This window comes from Ciona robusta, chromosome 4 (genome assembly GCF_009617815.1).
Source record: "Ciona robusta chromosome 4, ASM961781v2".
Taxonomy (NCBI): domain Eukaryota; kingdom Metazoa; phylum Chordata; class Ascidiacea; order Phlebobranchia; family Cionidae; genus Ciona; species Ciona robusta.
In genome coordinates, this window is record NC_143238.1 from 7,220,772 (window position 1) to 7,239,551 (window position 18,780).

The 18,780-nt window shown below is 35.2% G+C and overlaps 3 protein-coding genes and 1 long non-coding RNA gene across 5 annotated transcripts; 1 reads left to right on the forward strand and 3 right to left on the reverse strand.

Moving 5' to 3' along the window:
• Nucleotides 1-155: 155 nt before the first annotated feature.
• LOC149737241 (uncharacterized) lies at nt 156-2,834 on the reverse strand. The gene is made up of 4 exons (XR_016384990.1): nt 2,697-2,834; nt 1,994-2,089; nt 888-993; nt 156-555 (listed from the first exon to the last, which is right to left on the reverse strand). It is a non-coding gene; the product is annotated as an uncharacterized LOC149737241 (long non-coding RNA).
• Nucleotides 829-5,211, forward strand: LOC149737242 (uncharacterized). The gene is made up of 6 exons (XM_089877597.1): nt 829-1,001; nt 1,462-1,690; nt 1,999-2,120; nt 2,705-2,874; nt 3,476-3,708; nt 4,324-5,211. Exons 1-6 carry the CDS (start codon nt 875-877, stop codon nt 4,499-4,501), a joined length of 1,059 nt encoding a protein of 352 aa, XP_089733723.1. The 5' UTR covers nt 829-874; the 3' UTR covers nt 4,502-5,211.
• On the reverse strand, nt 4,833-15,232 carry LOC149737243 (myotubularin-related protein 10-like). The gene is made up of 18 exons (XM_089877553.1): nt 15,080-15,232; nt 14,562-14,669; nt 14,121-14,231; nt 13,776-13,845; nt 13,289-13,425; nt 12,822-12,912; nt 12,480-12,597; nt 11,800-11,887; nt 11,262-11,401; nt 10,861-10,943; nt 10,338-10,487; nt 9,852-10,042; nt 9,341-9,520; nt 8,853-8,953; nt 8,177-8,628; nt 7,643-7,803; nt 6,946-7,120; nt 4,833-6,602 (listed from the first exon to the last, which is right to left on the reverse strand). The coding sequence occupies exons 1-18, from the start codon at nt 15,131-15,133 to the stop codon at nt 6,256-6,258; spliced, it is 2,757 nt and encodes a 918-aa protein (XP_089733679.1). The 5' UTR covers nt 15,134-15,232; the 3' UTR covers nt 4,833-6,255.
• Nucleotides 15,233-15,881: 649 nt separating this feature from the next.
• LOC149737244 (rab-like protein 3) lies at nt 15,882-18,758 on the reverse strand. 2 transcript variants are annotated; one of them, XM_089877606.1, is made up of 7 exons: nt 18,526-18,758; nt 18,280-18,371; nt 17,667-17,822; nt 17,060-17,264; nt 16,781-16,852; nt 16,303-16,462; nt 15,882-16,195 (listed from the first exon to the last, which is right to left on the reverse strand). In XM_089877606.1, exons 1-6 carry the CDS (start codon nt 18,670-18,672, stop codon nt 16,307-16,309), a joined length of 828 nt encoding a protein of 275 aa, XP_089733732.1. In that variant the 5' UTR covers nt 18,673-18,758; the 3' UTR covers nt 15,882-16,195; nt 16,303-16,306. The 2 variants fall into 2 exon arrangements, with proteins under 2 accessions (XP_089733732.1, XP_089733733.1); XM_089877607.1 differs by having other exon boundaries at nt 17,060-17,204; nt 18,526-18,756.
• Nucleotides 18,759-18,780: the final 22 nt, after the last annotated feature.

Sequence of the window (18,780 nt, forward strand, 5' to 3'; positions counted from 1 at the left end):
AATACCATAAAATAAAAGCAATATAGTAGATTGGAAACAGATAATGTCTTCCTATCAACACACTGCAATAGCTTACTGAGTTGCTGACACTAAACTGGCAATAATTGATAAGTCATTCAAAGATAAGTCTTATGTTCAACAGCATAATAACAAAATCAAAAAATATGATTTTTTATTAATCATTTTATTACGAAAACTAATATCAAATTAAATAAAACAATAAAGATATTGAATTTATAGAATATGACAATTAGTAATACACCGCGCCATGTTTAGACTTATGTGGAAAAGTTTGAGTTTAAAAGACTACTGGGTTGAAACAGTTGGCGTTAAGTGTTTTGCCTGTAGTCAAATACGTCAATAACTATGGCAATGTCAAGCCTTGAACCCATAACCCCTGGGTGGCACCGGACAGAAATGATCGGTCAATCAACCAAAATATTTCACCCAAGCCACTTGTTGCTGCATTGCATGCTTGACTGCACACTTCATGCTCCACTGCACACACACAATGGCACTTGAAAAGTTAGCAGAGTATGAATCTGACCCAGCTTTCTGCAGAAATATAAGGTAAAATAAAATACAGCAATATTTTACATTTGAGAGCTAATCGTAGTCAAAACTTAAGTTTTTAAAATGCCAGAAAGTCTAAATATAGCACAGAATATAAAGTTCAGATACGCTAAATCATTATATAAATATTTACCATAACTTACATACTAATATATAAAGTAAAATACATATCAAGCTAACTTATAAACTAGCCCATTTAGCAGAACCTGTAACTTAATACACTAAGCATATCTGATATATCTATTTATATATCTGTATACATATTTAGCTTTACTTGCATAGTCCCTACATAGTAATAACCATGAGGTGCATACCATGGTTGTTGGTTGTTGCGTTGATTGTTAACTTTACATCAGCAGCAAGACGACCAAACCAACCAATCACATCTTGTCCATCACCATGCGTGTGTGAAAGTATTTTCTGTAAATGTAAGTTTGCTGTTAGTTCTAATACTTGTATAATACAGTCACGACCCCCAAAACCCCCCTGGCTGCGTCACTGCTTGTATTATAATCAATGGCTTTATTAAGTCTTTGGAAAAGACACTAATAGACTTGGTTTAGATTTGTCCAATAACTGCTTACAGCAATTGGCTTTAAAACAAACGAGACAATGAGCAGAGATCTTATTGTGTCTTAATGAAACTTGTCATGCAGACCCAAACAAGTCCTCCAAATAGTCTCTCTAATTAACCAGATTCTTGACCAAGTACCTCATCCATATAGAATAAAATGTCAACAGTACAATCTATATGCAAAATTATTTTTTTCACCACTAACTTAGTTACTAAGCAACTTAACATCCCCCGTAAAGATAAAGTTAGCAGGGCATAGCCCAGGTAAGATATTTTAACCAAAAATAAAGAACTTACACTACCAACACCCCCAGCCACCCAGAGACGAGGGAAAATATTTTGTGCCGGAGTTGCCGCGAGTTGTTTCCATGCCAACCTTACCTCCTTCCCCCCCGGGGTCGTTGCCAATGTTACGGGATTGTTGCTAAGCAACAACTCCATGACAGCGATCAACTTTGACGAGTTCTCAAATCTTGCGAAACTCGAAACATTATTGGTGGATAATAATCTTATCCGTGACATCATAATCAACAGCAGATTCAAGTAAGAAACAATGAATATATGACAACAATTAAAACAGTATTATTCTGTAGGGGTAAAGTCATACTACAAAGTATACATGTGATCTGGAATTTGGGCCAAAGTTGGCTCATTACCCCAACATTGTATATGTACATTCTATTCTATATGGGTGAGGTCCTACAGTGAGGTACATCATGGCCCATGGGACATGGAGTTTAGGAATTCACCTAAAATTAAAAAATCAATGAATTTAGGCCAGAGTTGGCTCATTACCCCTATAAACCAACACTACCTCAATAAAACTTCAATAATCCAACCTCTCACCCCAGGAAACTACGAAGATTAAGTTTCAAAAACAACAAGATCTTTCATCTTCCACAACGAGGGTTCAAACTATTGAAGAACTTGGTCGATCTTAACCTGGAGATGAATAGAATTACTTCGGTACAAGGTGTGTTGTGATGTCATAGGCAGGTTCTGTGATGTCATAAGGAGGGGTTGTGGTGTCACATTTAAATGTCAGCCAAAGACAAAAAATGCTTGAATCCAAATCATTTGTAAATATTTTTTTGCAGTTGAAAATTGTTGTATTTTGGTAATAGTCGCAAACCCTACTCCCCAAAAACAATATAATGTAATAAAGTGATTGAGTTTAAAAACCGAAGTTTTATTAACCAACCAACAAATGCATCCTCTGCTCTGCTACATAATAGTGGCAACATTGAGCCCATGCTGTAGTTAAAACAACTATTTGCAAATTATGAACAAATTAATCCTACTGATAACATTCACCCCCCCCCCCCCACCAATGTTGCCAAATATGTTACAAAATAACTGAGAAATTATATCAAGTTGTTTTTAAAATGAATTTTAATCAAATATCAAAAATTTGTGACAATTTAAATTGTGAACAAATGTATTCTCTGCCCTGCTACACAATAAGGGCAACAAAAAACCTTGAACCCAAAACAAAATTTTGTGACAATTAGAATTATCTTGCCAAATATAGTAACAGTAACCCACCTACCCACCCAGGTATAAAGTTCCCTCACAAGCTCCGAACACTCAACCTAAACCACAATCGCATACGAACCTTAACCAGCGGCTCGTTCAGGAAGTTGAAAGAACTCCAAACATTGAAGCTGGAATATAATGTTATTGACTTTATCAGTAAAACTACTTTCATACAAGCAACACAACTTAATGTGAGTTTGGGGTAATGGATCATCCTGGTGTGCCTCACTAAGTGAAGGCTTCCCTGAGCAAGACACTTAACGGCAATTACTTCAACCCAGTGGTAACTAATGGGTTGTCCAAGTTAACAATAACCCACAAAGTTACATACATGGTAATCCTTAAGCAGGCACTGTCATTGCCCTGATAAATTAGTTACAGTTATATATATATATATATATATAATAAGTTTGAATTTGGGGTGATTGGCCAGCTCTGTTTTAAATCCCAGGCCCTGTAACAAGGACCTCACTCATATTCAATAATTAATACATAACACAAATATTAATCTCAAGTTGTTATACTTACAATATAAATATACCAATCACATACTCTGCAATATATCTACACCAACTTTAGCCTGAGCGCATGTATCATGCCCCGTTGTGGGACCTCACCATATAGAATAACACAAACTTTATAACCAAGGCCTCACTCATATAGAATACAACATCACACAAACTTATATTCAAGTTATTATACTTATAATATAAGTATATCAAATACGTACTCTCTAATCATGCCTAACTGTGAGATCTCACCCATATAGAATAACACAAACTTTTAACCAAGGTATTATACTTGTCGAACAACAACCTTCGAATACTCGGAGAGAATCAATTTCGGCAACTCCCAATGTGTTGGTTTATATCGTTGGCTGGGAACAACATACACGAGGTACATCCGTATGCGTTTCGCTTGTTTGGGGTAAAGAACAACAACCACCACCAAATCCACCTGGAAAGCAACGCATTGAGGTTTATTGAGGAAGATATGTTGGGATTGTTCATGTCTGAAGTTAGGAGGTGGGGTGTTAATGTTATTAATTGTTGTGTGTTTATTATTATCTCTTGTCCCTGCGTCGTGGCACAGTTGGTTAGCGCGCCTGCCTCTAACCCAAAGGTAATGGGTTCAAGGCTTGTCATTGCTATTGTGGACGTATGTGTAAAGTAAGTTACACTTATTCATTCGTTCATTTACACTACAGACATGTTGTTTTTATTATCTAATATTTTCTATACAACACAATAACACATACTACACACACAACTGCATAGTGGCCAATATGTATATATAACATGGAAATAGTTTAGCTTCATTCAACAGAAAATGAGGTTGATTAAGACTAAAGTTAGAAGGTGTGTGTTTATATTACTAACAGGCAAGTTGTGTTTAGGTAAATAGCTCTTTTGGTAAAAAAATATAATTATAATATTATACTAAGTTTTGTATTTGAACTAAACCACGAATAGCAGGCAAAACAATGTTTTTATTACATTATACCTGATGGCAACAGCAGCACAATATGATAATATTTGTCCAAACCCAACTTTCTCTCTATAACATCTATACTTAACCATACGATAAATAAGTTAGATTCATACACACGTCAATATATAACCCGTACCCACCACCCACAGAGTCCTGTACTCGTTCTACTTTGCGGGCAACCCCATCTTCTGCGATTGCAACATTCAGCTGCTTCGAGATGACGCGGGTTCTCTACTCCGTGATCCCCACAAGATGGTTTGCGATTCTCCGAGGAATTTGAATCACACAACCTTAGCTGAACTTAATATTGAGGAATGCTGTGTGTGATGTCATTAGATGTAATTGTGATGTTATCAGTTTTGTTTGTGATGTCATCAGTCTGCTTGTGATGTCACCAGTTTGCTTATGATGTCATCAGTCTGCTTGTGATGTCATCAGCCTGATTGTGATGTCAACAAATGTTATTGTGATGTCACCAGATGTAATTTTTATGTCGTTAATTATACCACAAGTTACCACGTTTGTAACTTTGAGGTGAATGATTTTCTGCCTGGCTGACACATATGCCCACATTGGTAGCATGGTCGAGCCTCGAACCCGGTATCATTTGGTCCAACGACTTGAACCACTAAGTCACCGAAACATTTATTGACACAAATATAATCTGAAGCTTTTATTAAAGATTGCAATAATTGTGCAGATAGTACCAGGTCAGGTGTTGCGTAATACCAGTGTTTCCAGATGGCTAAAATACTGGATAATCAAACACACAATAATCATTATTTGAAAATAAAACGTAAACACTGCCGAAGGTCATGAAATAACTTTAACATTATTAAGTTTGTACGTTTGTGTGTGCTTATTATAATACAGCATGCTATAGTTGTGTTGAATACAGCAGCGTGCTAATATAAAATATTAAGAGACAAACTAATTTATATCTACTGTTTTCAAAAAATATTACAATTTTCAAAAAATTTCATTTTACATGAAACTTTTATATTACTACTATAAATTGCGCTTTTGAAATTGAATCATTTTTAAAATAATAATATTATATTGAAAAAAAATGAAATACAGTTCAAAAAATTAGGGTAGATTTGCCTACCCTGCCACCCCAGGTTTGGCGCCCATGATTGGGATTTTGTTTAAATAATACATTTTGAAATTAGACTAAGTTTTTAGCAAGAATTGCTTCATATAAGATATCTATGTTTTGTCGTGAAAAATATCAACACAATGAATCAGCCACTATAGAAACATTATACAGATATCATAGAAATCTTAATAAACAGAAAATTCGCTACAAAACGAACTTAACGAATTAAGTGCACTGTTTATACTTTGCATAATAATTAATGTGGAAAATATACTTAATTTACCAACTACTTTGGGATTAACCAAAGTATATTTACACCTAGTTGAGCAAACAACACAAAAATCATATAATAACAAGATAGTTTGTTTCTATGTGGCAGAAAAATAAATTTACGTTTTACGCAACAATTGTATATAATCAACCAAAATTAAATATTTTTTAATTTAACAGCAGAATAATTTTAACATGTCATGCTACATCATAATACCTACTATGACATCAAAGAACAAAATTACTAAAAAACATATTTTAAAAAATCTGTAAAATATTTTGGGCAAAAAAATCCAGTTATGTCATAATCAGGTCTATGATGTCATAGATTCAACCAAAAGAAGAAAATCATTGAATTTGTGGTTAGTATGACATCACTTTATAGGATTATGATGTCATAATAATACTACAATGATTGTACCGAAGATATGAATATTATTTTGAGCTTGTTCAATAAAAGAAAAAACTTTAATTTTTTCCAAGTCAAAAATATTGACTTCGAAAGATATAAAAAAAAGTTAGTCTTGAATTAAATATTAAACTTGTTTTTTTTTAAAGTAATGCTTGCAGATAAGTATCGAATTATTTCCACGTAAAAATTAAATAATTTCAAACGAGATAAAGAAAACTTTTTTGTAGAAAATTTAAACTTAATTATTTTTCAAAGTTAGAAATTAGACTTTTATTTGAACTAAATAAATTAAGATCCCACCTATACAGATGATATATAAGTAATGCTCTCCGATGGGGGCATTAATGGCGTCCTCTTTTCAGTTGGGGGCATTAATGGCGTCCTCTTTTCAGTCGGGGGCATTAATGGCGTCCTCTTTTCAGTTGGGGGCATTAATGGCTTCTTTTTGGAAGGTTTGTCCAAATTTTCGCAACTATTCGATAAACTGTTTGTGGCTGAGGATTTCTCGTTAGTTTTCGACGAGTTACCTTCGTCACTAGAGGGGGTTGTGAAGGAGAAGTTGGAGGGAGACCTCGAGTGTTTATTTTTCACTTTTTGTCCGAAGTCGAAAATAGGATTTCCATGAATAAAGTTGAACAGGGGGGTGCCTGGGGTTGGGAGAAATAATTATTAATTAAATCTAAAACCTATTTCTTATGAATAAAGCTTTGCTACTTTTACTTTTTACTGGAGTTGCGGTAATGTTCATATATATATGGCTGATAATTTGGACAACCCATTAGTGACCACTGGGTTGGAGCAATTGTCGTTAAGTGTTTTGCCCAAGAACACATACGTCTACAATGGTAGCATCGTTTACCTAAAACCGATATGCTAGAAGTAAGCATGCCAATCAATGCTAAAGTAAGTTACATCAATTATTCAAACAACAATAAATACAAATAGGTCCCTCTATACTAATAGATCAAGATGTTCAAACATCCCACCCACCTAAGATTGATTTCCTTCCGAGATCTTGTACGGGTGAATATGGAAAGTAATTGGATATTATATATGGGTGTGTTGGGGGTGTGGCAGGTGGGGTGTGGGGAAAATACATACCACTGTCATCACTATGGGGGCTTATGATGTCACAATCATCAATGGATTGCATCAGTTTTATAATCTGGAACATAAAAATTGGATATTTATATTAGATTAAAAAAATTATTTGTTTTAATTTGAATAAAAAAATATATCACTTTTGATGGTATAGGCAAAATTTATTTAAGGTAAAAAACAGTTATTAAAAACATGAACACACAGGAACTTTGGTTTAGGTCTAGGTCTAGGTACCCAATAGTGACCACTGGGTTGGAGAAATTGCCGTTAAGTATCTTTCCCAAGGATGCATATGGTTATCACGATAGTCTATCACTCAGTATCCAGCATCAAGCAGGGCAACCACAGCACTAAATTGTATTATTACTTTTATTCTATATGATCTACGGCTTTCCCATGTATATTAATTATATAACCACTACATACTTTATGATGCAACAAATGTATTTCATCATAAAGAACCCTTGCCTATATGTGGCTTCCCCAAGGACAAATACACCTAACAGCATCGAGCATTGAATCCGGTACCCTTTAGTTACAATGCAATCACCCAACCACTAAACCACAACACAATACTATCAGCCACCTTATGGTGCAAGGAATGTATTTCATCGTACAGCATCGACTCCTGTCTATACACAGCTGAAGGACTCCCCCCAAACAACTGTGACCATGGGAGCCACCTGTGATAGCATGTTCCCCACATGTTAATGTTAGGTAGGCCCAGTTTCACTTCCAATATCGGGTCTGGGAACAAAGATTATAGGTACAGCTTAATTTTTGTAAAAAAATCTGGGTTGACTTTGTTAAAATACAGTTTCACTTCAAAGTTTAACTTCCAATACAAGGTCGGGAGGAATAGGGTTGGATGAGTAAGTTAAAGCGTTAATTTATTAATTTCTATTCTATATGGGTGAGGTCCTACAATGAGGCATGTAATGGGACTTGAGATTTAGTCCAGAGTTGACCCATTACCCCAACATTGTATATGCACATTCTATTCTATATGGGTGAGGTCCTACAGTGAGGCATGCAATCTGATCTGAGATTTATGCCAAAGTCAGCTCACTATTTTAACTGTTAGACAACTTGGACCTAAATGAACTCGGCTATTACTCACCTTTATTCCTTTGTAGTTTCACCCCATGCTCCCTAACCCCTTGTAATGGCATCACACAAACCACAACCTCTCCTTCTTCTTCCTGCGAATGTGAGAGATCTTTTGCCTTTTTCCTACGGATTGAGAAACTCTTTTTCTTCTTCTTATCCCCCACAGGTGTCTCACTCCCCATAACTACAACACCCGTCCTACTATTGTAATGAATCTGGAAATTATCTTCAATTTCGCCGCCGTCCGATTGCGTGGCAGATTGCACAACGGCCGTCTCGTCGCTGTCGCTAGTAGCAACGCTTGATGAAAGCGAACGGTTGATCGAAGCGCCGTGGTTGGTTGGGTTTTCAACAATGCCGTTTAGTGATGTCATAGAAGAAGTCAAACACGTGATTTTCGACGTCGTTGAATTTGTCGATAAATCTGAAGTTTTGACACCGAAGAAATCCGACTCTTGTAATCTAAATATGAATATCTTATAATGTATATATATGCACTATTAATCCAAATTTTCCACTTATATTCATCTACAAATATATATCTAATGAACTCAAACAACTTAGGCCTAAATGCCACACACTGTGTTTTACAGCAAGGCACAAGGGGACCGAAAAAACATAGGTGAAATATAATGCATGCTATGAAGGGAGATTAAAACATATTATTATTACACATTCCCACTCACTTGTACAATGGATTGTTAAACAACTTAAGATCTTGTTGTTTATACTGGACACCCCATGCCCACAATGGTAAACTCTGCCAACTTTTGTCTTGAGCTTTTTGCTGTGGAAGTAGTTTGGGTTAATGGGGGTAAAGTCAGGGGTGCCTAGGGTGACATGTTATTATTTAAAACAAGGGTGACATCATATGTTTAGCAGCATAGATTTAGGCTTAAAATAGCTTTCACCCTGCTGTTAGGTGTCTATACAAATGGGCATAGCCAAAAGTATATTGCAATCGTCGTTTTAAAGAAAGTATAAGTGTAACAAGCTTTGAGTACAAATTTAAAAAATCAACCACATTAAAACATGTAAAAAATCAACCTCACAAAAGGTATGTATAGAGTAGAGACATCAGTACCGTTTAATAAATATGGGTATGTAAAACTGTATTTCACCATCAAATAAGTCAATATTAAAACTTGGTTAAAATTCAAACTTCACATCTCACTTCTGATTGGTCGATTCTCCTCTGCCGTTCCCGCTCGTTGTTAAATATGAAAGTATCGAAAGCGGTGAGGCGTAACGCGTCCATCATCACGACGAGGTACGTTGGGTTGAACTCGAACTTGTCCGGATGTTGACGACATAGTTGCCATACACAGTCGAGGAACAATTGGAAGATAGGTGACTGTGTGATGTCATAGTTACATAATAATTGAATGAGGAAGTGATTTTAAAATGGCGTTCCTCCGTTGATTTTTAAAAGTTATTAGTCATAATAGCCATAATATTTACCAAAACAGGTGTTAAATAAATAGATAATTGTAACTTATTTATCCTCGCATAGCAGTGCAACAACAGTCGTTATAACACGGATGTTCTGTTCCCTACACCTCGTGCCCGCTAAGAGTAACCACATCTGTAACTTTGCAGGTATTTGCTGAATGTAACTCATTTATCTTATATATACAAATATATAAATATTCACTTAGAATTAAACACTAGTTGTACCAACACACCATTTCTGTTGCTTCATCTGCGTTCCCTGTTGGTTGATGTAAGTGGCCTAGCCGGGTTTTGAACGGATGCCCCCCTATCACCCACTCACGTTGAACGAGGGATTGGAAACCATGGATAGTTCGGGGCTCGGGGTCGAGGAGTATTTGGGTGAGGGAGGTTATTATAGGGGTGAGGTCGACCCCCGTTTGCTCTGGAAGGGTGAAGCTGGTGTTACAATGTATGTAGGCAGTAAAGACCTAATATATGGGCATTGTTACACAAAATAGAGACAATGAACACGCACGTACCATTTCAAATAAGACTTTTGGTAACGGCACATACTGAAAATAACAATTTAAAACTGATACTGGCAAGAACAAATGTTGCTAATGCTAATGCATAGGCACAAATGAATTAAAACCCATCACTAAATTCTTAAATGGTTTTACAGTATCCTTAAAAATACATTAATTGAAATTTATCTTACATCTTCCCCCCACCCTCACCTTTTACTACAACATGATGTTCCTTTACATTCATCCACATACAAACATCATTAGCCACCGATAACATTGTGTTAACATGGTGTAACCACTTCGAGTTGTGTACAAGGGAAAACCAATGTCCATCCGACTCCCAGTACTCAGATTCAGACGCTGAATATAAAATATACTTTAGATTGGTCCCAATATTTTTCAAAATATGGATGTATCTAATATAACATACCTATGTATTTTTTTATTATATTAAGTACCCTCTATATCTATAATAATAACATATACTGAAATGGTATTACCAGTACTTGTACAAACATTAGCAGAGGGACCAAACCTGGGGTGGCAGGGTAGGCAGGCCAACCCTGGAACTATCTACACTGCATTAATCAGTAAACTTACAACCAATAAGTTAAATTTGTTTCACAATATTTTTCTGTCCAACCATCCCTGCCTCCCCTGTGTTTTATTGGTGTAGGAACGTTGGTGTTTGAAATACAAGGAAAATACAACACATTATAAGTAAAGTTATTACCTGGCATGCAAAGGTTCCGCAACTTGATGAAACTTTGTTGGATTTGTATCGGGTTCGGACACTGCTTGCTGAGGTCAATCACTCTGTAAGGAATAAACGATTAATAACATTTACTTTGATTAATATAATTTGTAATTACGAAAAGATAATTAATTTGTAGATCGTAGTTTTGAATTAAAATTTTACTCTTTTATAGCATTAAAATCATAGAAAACATATAACAAAATATAATATTTGTTAAAATCATAGAAAACATAGTTTAAGTTTTTAAGTTACAGAAAACACATTTAACCATGAAAAATACATTAAAACATATTTTATATTGTAAAAACACGAAAAACCATTCTTCATCACGGAAAAATAATAGAAAACACTTAAAAATCATAGAAAACATATAAAACCTGATATTGCGAGATTCCGAGCCCGTTGATTGGATGGCTGCATGAAACTTGACCTCCATTTGACCCCCAACCTCCGACTCTGACCTCAGTTCTGATGACCTCACAATGGAACATCCATTCACGAATGACCAACACCATTGCTGTGGGTTGGGTGGGGGTTATAGTGTAATAATGATGCATGAGGGTGAAAACTAAACTAAACAAGTTTGGCACCCAGGCTCATGGTTAGGTTCTTGTACGTCTTGTCTTAAAGCTAAGGATAATTTTAACTAAGCTAGATACCGGTATGTAATTTTGGGGTAATTGGTTTTTCTGTATGGCCGACAGTTAAGTGATCACTGGGTTGAAGCAAATGTAGTTAAGTGCCTTGCCCAAGTTAAGGGGCGATTAGCAGAATATAGGTCAAATTATATTCGCCGCACATTTCCGCAAGATGAATATTAAACATTGAAAACTCACCAGAATAACATTAGAGTATAAGTCAAACTATATTCGCCACAAATTTTTGCAAGTTGATTAATAAACAATAAAAACTCACCGGGATTCTGTCGTTCATATATTGATGTACAATGTTCGATAAGTCATTGTCTGTTAAGCTCTTAGGTACCACCATGTATGCTCCCATGCTGTAAGTATAGAGTATGACATCATTTAAACCACTATGACATCATAGACTATAATAGAAGGCCTATATTGGTAGTCTACTTAAAGTTATTATGAAATGGTGCTAAGTTGTATTTGACCGACACTTCAGTATTTTTGACAGCTAGTTTTAAAGTGTTGAAAAAACAATCCCTTGAATTGGTTGCACTAATTTTCACAAGTGTTTGTATAAGTTAAGTTGTATTTGTCCAACACTTCAGTATTTATTCAAAGTGTCAACAAAACAATAATAGTGAATTGGTTGCACCATTCTTCTAAGGATTAATTGGCTAATTATAAACTATTTTACAACATTATAAACCATTACCAATTATTAAACCCAGATGATTAATCTGTTTAGTCAATTCTTAATTGGATAGGAATAATTTTATAATTGTAAGTTGTATTTGTTCAACACCTATTTTTCCATATACACCACCATAATATATAAAATATAAATTACTACAAATGTCAATCAATCAACAAAACGACTAACTAAGTAATTATATCTATGGGTTAAGTGTGCTTATCCAATGCTTACATAAAAACTAATCAATTAACTAATTATTCACTTACGTTGGTGAAACGGTGAAGTTTTCGTTGATAGATGAGACTCTCCATGATTGGTCGACGTTGCAACGCTTCAACGATTCCATCCAATCACGATGGTTCCGATATAATGGGGTTGAAATAACTGTTTATACGATTTCTATTATTAGATATATATACGTATATGATGTCTATTATTCATAGTACTTTGTACGACTTACATTTTTTTGCGGTTGTGCTGAGGTTATAGTTAAAATAGATTGGTTGTAACTTGTAAAGCCTTTATGTAGGGCGTTACCCCAAAACCCAGGGTAATACCCTCTAGACCCCTACATAATAAGGAGTATAAAGGTACATCAAACAACTCACTTGCATTAACATCTTGATTATGTTGGAAATCAAATGCGAACAACAAGGTTACATTGGCAGGGTAAGCGTGATGAAGTATCGCTTTAATTATCTGGAAAGAAAAAATATTTTGCTGCAAATTTTCCACCCAAAAATCCTCCCATTTTGGAGACAACATCTTTTATTGTAGGCATGTTTTTATTATTTGAAAGAACTTTTTATAAAATTTTAACAAAAGAAAATGCCCGATTGAATCTTAAAATGTACAGTCTGGAGCATTTTAACTTAATATTGAAAGTTAGATTCTTTAATTTAAACACTTTATTTTTAATATAAATTTTTACTATAAAACTTCAAAAGAACATTAATCAAAGCTGGCTGTAGTTTAGTTGAGTGAATGATAAATTAAGCCAAGGTTATTTAGCCTTCATATACAACAATCGCAAATACTTTTGTTCAAATTCAGTAAACAAGCTGCCCCAACTTACCGTCTTTTCTTCCCCTTTTATTGTAAGTTTGAAGTTGAAAGCAACGATCCTGAAATCCTTGCAATGCAACTCCAACCTTTCTATCCCATCTTTAACCTTGGAACCAGGGGTCAACTTTTTTCGCTTGTTTCGATATTCTAAAACAAATAAAATTTATCAAAAATTTGTCGGAATAAACGAAAGAGTAATCACTGTAACAGAATGCACTAAGTGAAACTAAATATCCAGCAAACAAACTACAACTAATAGTGTACCAAACAGCTTCTCACTAATAACTAGAAGCTTCTGTCTTTTATTCAAATAAAATCCTACACTTTTATAAAAACAGGGGAGGCAGGGATAGTTAGACACAATTCTATGAAACAAATCTAACTTATTGGTTGTAATGTTTACAGATTAATGCAGTGTAGAAAATTTGGGTCTGCCCACCCTGCCACCCCAGGTTTGGTGCCTGTGATGGTGGGCCTTGGTGTAAATTACAACTCACCTACATACACATGCTCCACATTGTTAAGCAAGATGTCTTGAGGAGCCAACAATGAGTTGTTTATTTCAACCTGTAGTAAAAGGAACATATTTAATTAACATTTGGGACATTTGGAACCAAATAAATCTTAAACTTAATTGTGTTTATAGTTGCTTAACTCTACAGCATTTTTAAAGGGCTTCTATTCTGTATGAGTGAAGTTCTAATCATTCTATGAATCGTGGCAGGCAAGCTATGGTGCATGGAATGTAGGTCAGAGTTGGCCCATTATTACCCAAACAGGAACTTAATAAATTGTCAAACGCTACAAACATTTAAACAATTAAAATAAACCAAATCACGAACCAGATTGTATTTTGGCTTCTCTGTAGTTATGAATGTAACACGAAAGTTTGTGCAAACCAAAGTTCCGGAGATTCCTTTGGAAGGATCATCGTGTGCGCTGTATTTGATCACCTGGAAATATATTGGTATAATGATTTAAGTAGTATGGGAAATGAATTGGTTTTTCGTTGATTATGGAAACAAAGTTACTTAAAATAAGTAAATAAAAACCTATTTATTCTCGCATGGGGGGGCAATGATAGTCGTTATAACAAGGGAGTTCTGTTTTATACACCTCGTGCCAGCTTACGAGTTACCTCGTATGTAACTTTGTGGTTGATTGTTTGATATTTTTATGTATGGGTGACAACTTACACAACCCATTAGTGACAACTGGGTTGGAGCAATTGCCGTTAAGTGTCTTTTCCAAGGACACTTACGTCCACCAACAACATCACTTACTTTTTTAGAATGTGCGATAGCAATCTCCCCCGGTAGCAAATGTCCTTCCAGTTCTTGTTGTGGCTGTTTGTAAACTTTTTTGTAAGCTTCCGTCAGTTTCTCATTTCGCTGCGAGAAGCAACGATTTCAATTAAGATTTTACGAATGGAAGAATATATATTTTAGTAATAGTGTAAACGGCTACTAACATTGAAATACCATGCAATGCCATCATGATGCGATATACGAAAAAAAATAAAATATGCAATGAGGTAGAGGTTGCATTTGAGGTTCTATATTATGTGGGTCCTACACAGATACTGAGTTACATACATATAACAGCTTATACTGAATAAATTCATGAACACATATTAGTTACAAAAACATTACGAATGCTAATGGAAAGTGTTAAAAGTGGGTAGGGTTATTAGTTAGAGGTTATAGGGGGCTAGTTTTAGGGGTTAGGGTTTATATCCGTAAACAGTTAGCAGATAATGCAGGGGGGGGATTCTTCACGTTATTAATCACACCAATCTTACTTTGTGTTCTTTCTCAGCTATGTCAACGTAAGATTTAAATCCACTCTCAGCCATTACAACGTCACAATCACGTCGTTTGTCGTTTCATCATACGTCACAATATAAATAAATATTCTGCATATTTAGAATAAATACATGGTTAAAAATATGTAAGTAATAAAATACGAACGTAACTGTAAACCAGGGGGTCTAAATTTAATTACTTAAATTAATACAGCCTTTTTTACATAAATGGTAAATTCATATTAGTTGCGTTTAAAGTATACGTTAACAAACCAAAGCTTTTCGTTTAAAACTAAGATATTAATCACTCTGTTTGCATATGCGTTTATTAAAGCTATAACTAAACGACTACAGTAATTAGTCTAAAATTTATAATAAAATTAATCATTGTAATTATTTTCTTAAAAGAGTTCCTAAAAAAACAAATTTCCGAAATTGGAGAATTTTTGTTTATATATTACCCATAGAAATACAATAAAACCGGTTTCTAATATTTTTTATTTTGTTAGGGGATTTAAAAATACAAATATTCGGTTAAAAGTATAAGCTCAGTAAATTAATAACGAATTTTTAAACAATGTTTTTATAAAACTTTTTAAATATTTTTTTTTTAATTTTCCTTACTTAAAACTTACTTTTATATATCTGATATTTTTAGCATAAAATACTTAGTTTTTTGCACAATGATCTATACACCTACAGTGGGAGTACCATCGAGCCTAGAATTCAGTACCATCTTATTAGAAGCAAGCACTCTTACAATGTATTAGGGTACTATAACATTGTTACTCTTGTAAGATTTAGAGTATCAAAATACTTTATTGTCACATTGAATTGCACCAAAGGTTCAATATAATAGGGTGGGAGAAGACAGAACACCTTTAGCACATAATATTCAAACATATTTTTTATATTTCTTTGAATGTTCTTTGTTTACTACCAAATGGGGCGTGAAAATAGAATGAAAAGGTGTCCCATTTTCCTCTACTATATAACTTTGTACAATAACAAATCCAACAAGTTATGAGCAAGAGCTGATGGCCATTGTTGTAATACAAGATCTTCTTATATATTAGAGGTTTGATGAATTGTCCTTGGATAATTTCATGTATACCTGTAATTAAAGAAAAGTTAATTTCACTACAGTAACTTGACTGTGAGCACGGTGGCAACTATAAAAGAGAAACCCAGATTGCAACTAATACATATTAAACACCAACCCCATCAATCCTGGTGTCCCGTCTTCATCCTTCTATTAAACGAAGCACCCAGGTTGCTTCTTCTTCGTTCCAAACTTCCAATTGAACCCCGTCGGTCGATCAGAGGTGATTGTCCTGTCATAGACGTTGTTGTTCGGCGTTGTAGCGCATGAGCGATCGCCTGGTGGCATTGAGGGTAAAGAATGAACGAATGTAACCTATTTACCCTCGTGTGGTGGGGCAACGTCTGTGGTTATAACTTGGGTGTTCTGTTTCATACACCTCGTGCCCGCTTACAAGTTACCACGTATGTAACTTAGTGCAAGATTTTTTTATGTGACTGATAATTTGGACAACCCATTAGTGACCACTGGGTTAGAGCAGTTGCTGTTGTGTCTTGCTTAAAGGTACACCCACAATGGTAGCAGGGTCAAGCCTTGAAATCATATAGCCTTAAGCCAGCCATACTAACCACTACACCACAACACACATAACCAACCTTGTCAAAGAACCTGCTGAGTTTAACTGCATTCCCCGAACCAGCAGCAATATACTTTGTCTCTATGTTGTCCTGGTGAATGAAATTAAAGCAACTAATGCAATGCAATTCATCTTATTGTATAAGGGCAACAGTCAATAGGGACAACAGTTGAATAGGAAAGTAAGAACTGTTCACATTATTAACACGCAAACATCACATCTAATCACTGTGCCACACAACCAGACAGAGATACACATTAACCCATATCACAACAACAATTACATACAAATCACTCACCAGTTGTATTTCACTACAAGCCAGATCCACAGCAGTTTGTTTGCTACGCGCTGAAACCTCACTCCTTCTATTATCGCCCACCAAGTCTAACTTTGTACCAACCATAAGTAAAGGAATGGAACATTGGGCTATATCATCTCCTGCACTATATGTAAGTATGGTTGAGCCACCATGGTAACCTATTGCTGTCCCATATGTTGCCAGTCTGATTGAGATCTTTTGTTAATTTATAGCAGGGTTAATTTATTTAGGATGATCAGGCACTTTGACAGTAGATCACTTCATCTCTACCTACTATAGTTTGGTTACAAATTCCAATTAGATGAGACCTGGTCAAAAGTTAAAAAATTTCAAAAAATACGGCAGTTAAAGGGTTAATATACTTAGGCTGATCAGGCACTGAGGGTCAGTGGTTTGGCACTTACATTGTGAGTATGGCACACCATGGGATATGCTTGATATATCATGGGCGTATGTGTCCTTGGGCAAGACACAACTAATATGCTCCTACCCAGTGGTCACCAACGAGTTGTAGCACGCTGAATGTTAGGGTAATGAGCCAACTGTGGTCTAAATCTTTTTCAACGCCGGTGAATCCAAGACTTACCTTGTGTTTTGTGAACTAACTTTAACCGATGTAAGTCCACCAGTTGAATCATACTGCAATACATTGTTTAACCAAATAGGGAGGTTATGTAAGGACTTGGAGTTGGTAAGGTCATGTACGAGAATGATGCCGTTTATGTTGTTGTAAAAAATGAACCTGAGGGTGAGGGGGGTAATAGTTGGCTATAAATTTTATTAAAAATCTAGTAAAACTAATTTTTATGTGTAAATCATTGTTTTGCACAACTTATTTGAATATTATCAATCATTGTTTTGCACAACTTATTTGAATATTATCAATCGCCTGCAGCCTAAACACATTCCCAAATTTAGAAATAAGCAGAAATGTCGTTATTTTTAACAAACATTAGTTTCTATGGGTTTATATAGTTAAACAAAGGAACAGCTACATAGTGGGAAAACGAATGTTATATAGAAAAGATTACCGGTGCTAGTGAAGAGTCTTCACCCCCAACTTATATGCTAACCACTAACCCATATAACCACTAACTACTAACCCATATAACCACTAACCCCCTAACCACCTACCACTAACACTTTCCACCAGCCTATTCTGCTATGTACCGGAAGATTCTTCACTGCTGCCAAATTACCTGCTACTTGCATGGCTATTAGAAGCACCAATGTCCCAAATCTCGATGCAGAAAGTTTTCTCTTCAGACGTCCCTGGTTTGTATTCGTGGAGCTGGGAGTAAAATATGAATAATATATGAATAAAATACATACGTGGTAACTTGTAAGCGGGCACGAGGTGTATGAAACAGAACACACGTGGTATAACGACTGTCGTTGTCCCGCCATGTGAAGATAAATAAGTTACATACATTCATTACACTTACTTTAATATCAATTGTACATCCGATTGTATAACCTGGGTTTTTATTTGCTTGATTATGACATAATAGATGCGTGAACGAAGATTTCCCCACCCCGGAATTCCCCAAGACTAATACTTTAACTTTTAAATCCTTTTCTACATTCGACATTCTTTAAAAACTCAATATTTTAATCAAAACATTTTTTTACAAACTTTGTTTACATTTTACCAAAGTCACGTGGCATTTAATACCTACTCAACCGTATCCAACATAAAG

Excerpts from the sequence above, each read along its gene's own strand:
- LOC149737242 (XM_089877597.1), top strand. The coding sequence starts at position 875 with ATGAGGTGCATACCATGGTTGTTGGTTGTTGCGTTGATTGTTAACTTT. Across the intron at positions 1,691-1,998 it reads ATAATCAACAGCAGATTCAA|GAAACTACGAAGATTAAGTT; the intron begins GTAAGAAACAAT and ends CTCTCACCCCAG. Across the intron at positions 3,709-4,323 it reads TTCATGTCTGAAGTTAGGAG|AGTCCTGTACTCGTTCTACT; the intron begins GTGGGGTGTTAA and ends CACCACCCACAG.
- LOC149737243 (XM_089877553.1), bottom strand. The coding sequence starts at position 15,133 with ATGGCTGAGAGTGGATTTAAATCTTACGTTGACATAGCTGAGAAAGAA. Across the intron at positions 13,846-14,120 it reads AGAAGCCAAAATACAATCTG|GTTGAAATAAACAACTCATT; the intron begins GTTCGTGATTTG and ends CTTTTACTACAG. Across the intron at positions 13,426-13,775 it reads TGTGGAGCATGTGTATGTAG|AATATCGAAACAAGCGAAAA; the intron begins GTGAGTTGTAAT and ends TATTTGTTTTAG.
- LOC149737244 (XM_089877606.1), bottom strand. The coding sequence starts at position 18,672 with ATGTCGAATGTAGAAAAGGATTTAAAAGTTAAAGTATTAGTCTTGGGG. Across the intron at positions 17,265-17,666 it reads GTTAGTTCACAAAACACAAG|ACTGGCAACATATGGGACAG; the intron begins GTAAGTCTTGGA and ends GATCTCAATCAG. Across the intron at positions 16,463-16,780 it reads TCAGCAGGTTCTTTGACAAG|GCGATCGCTCATGCGCTACA; the intron begins GTTGGTTATGTG and ends CAATGCCACCAG.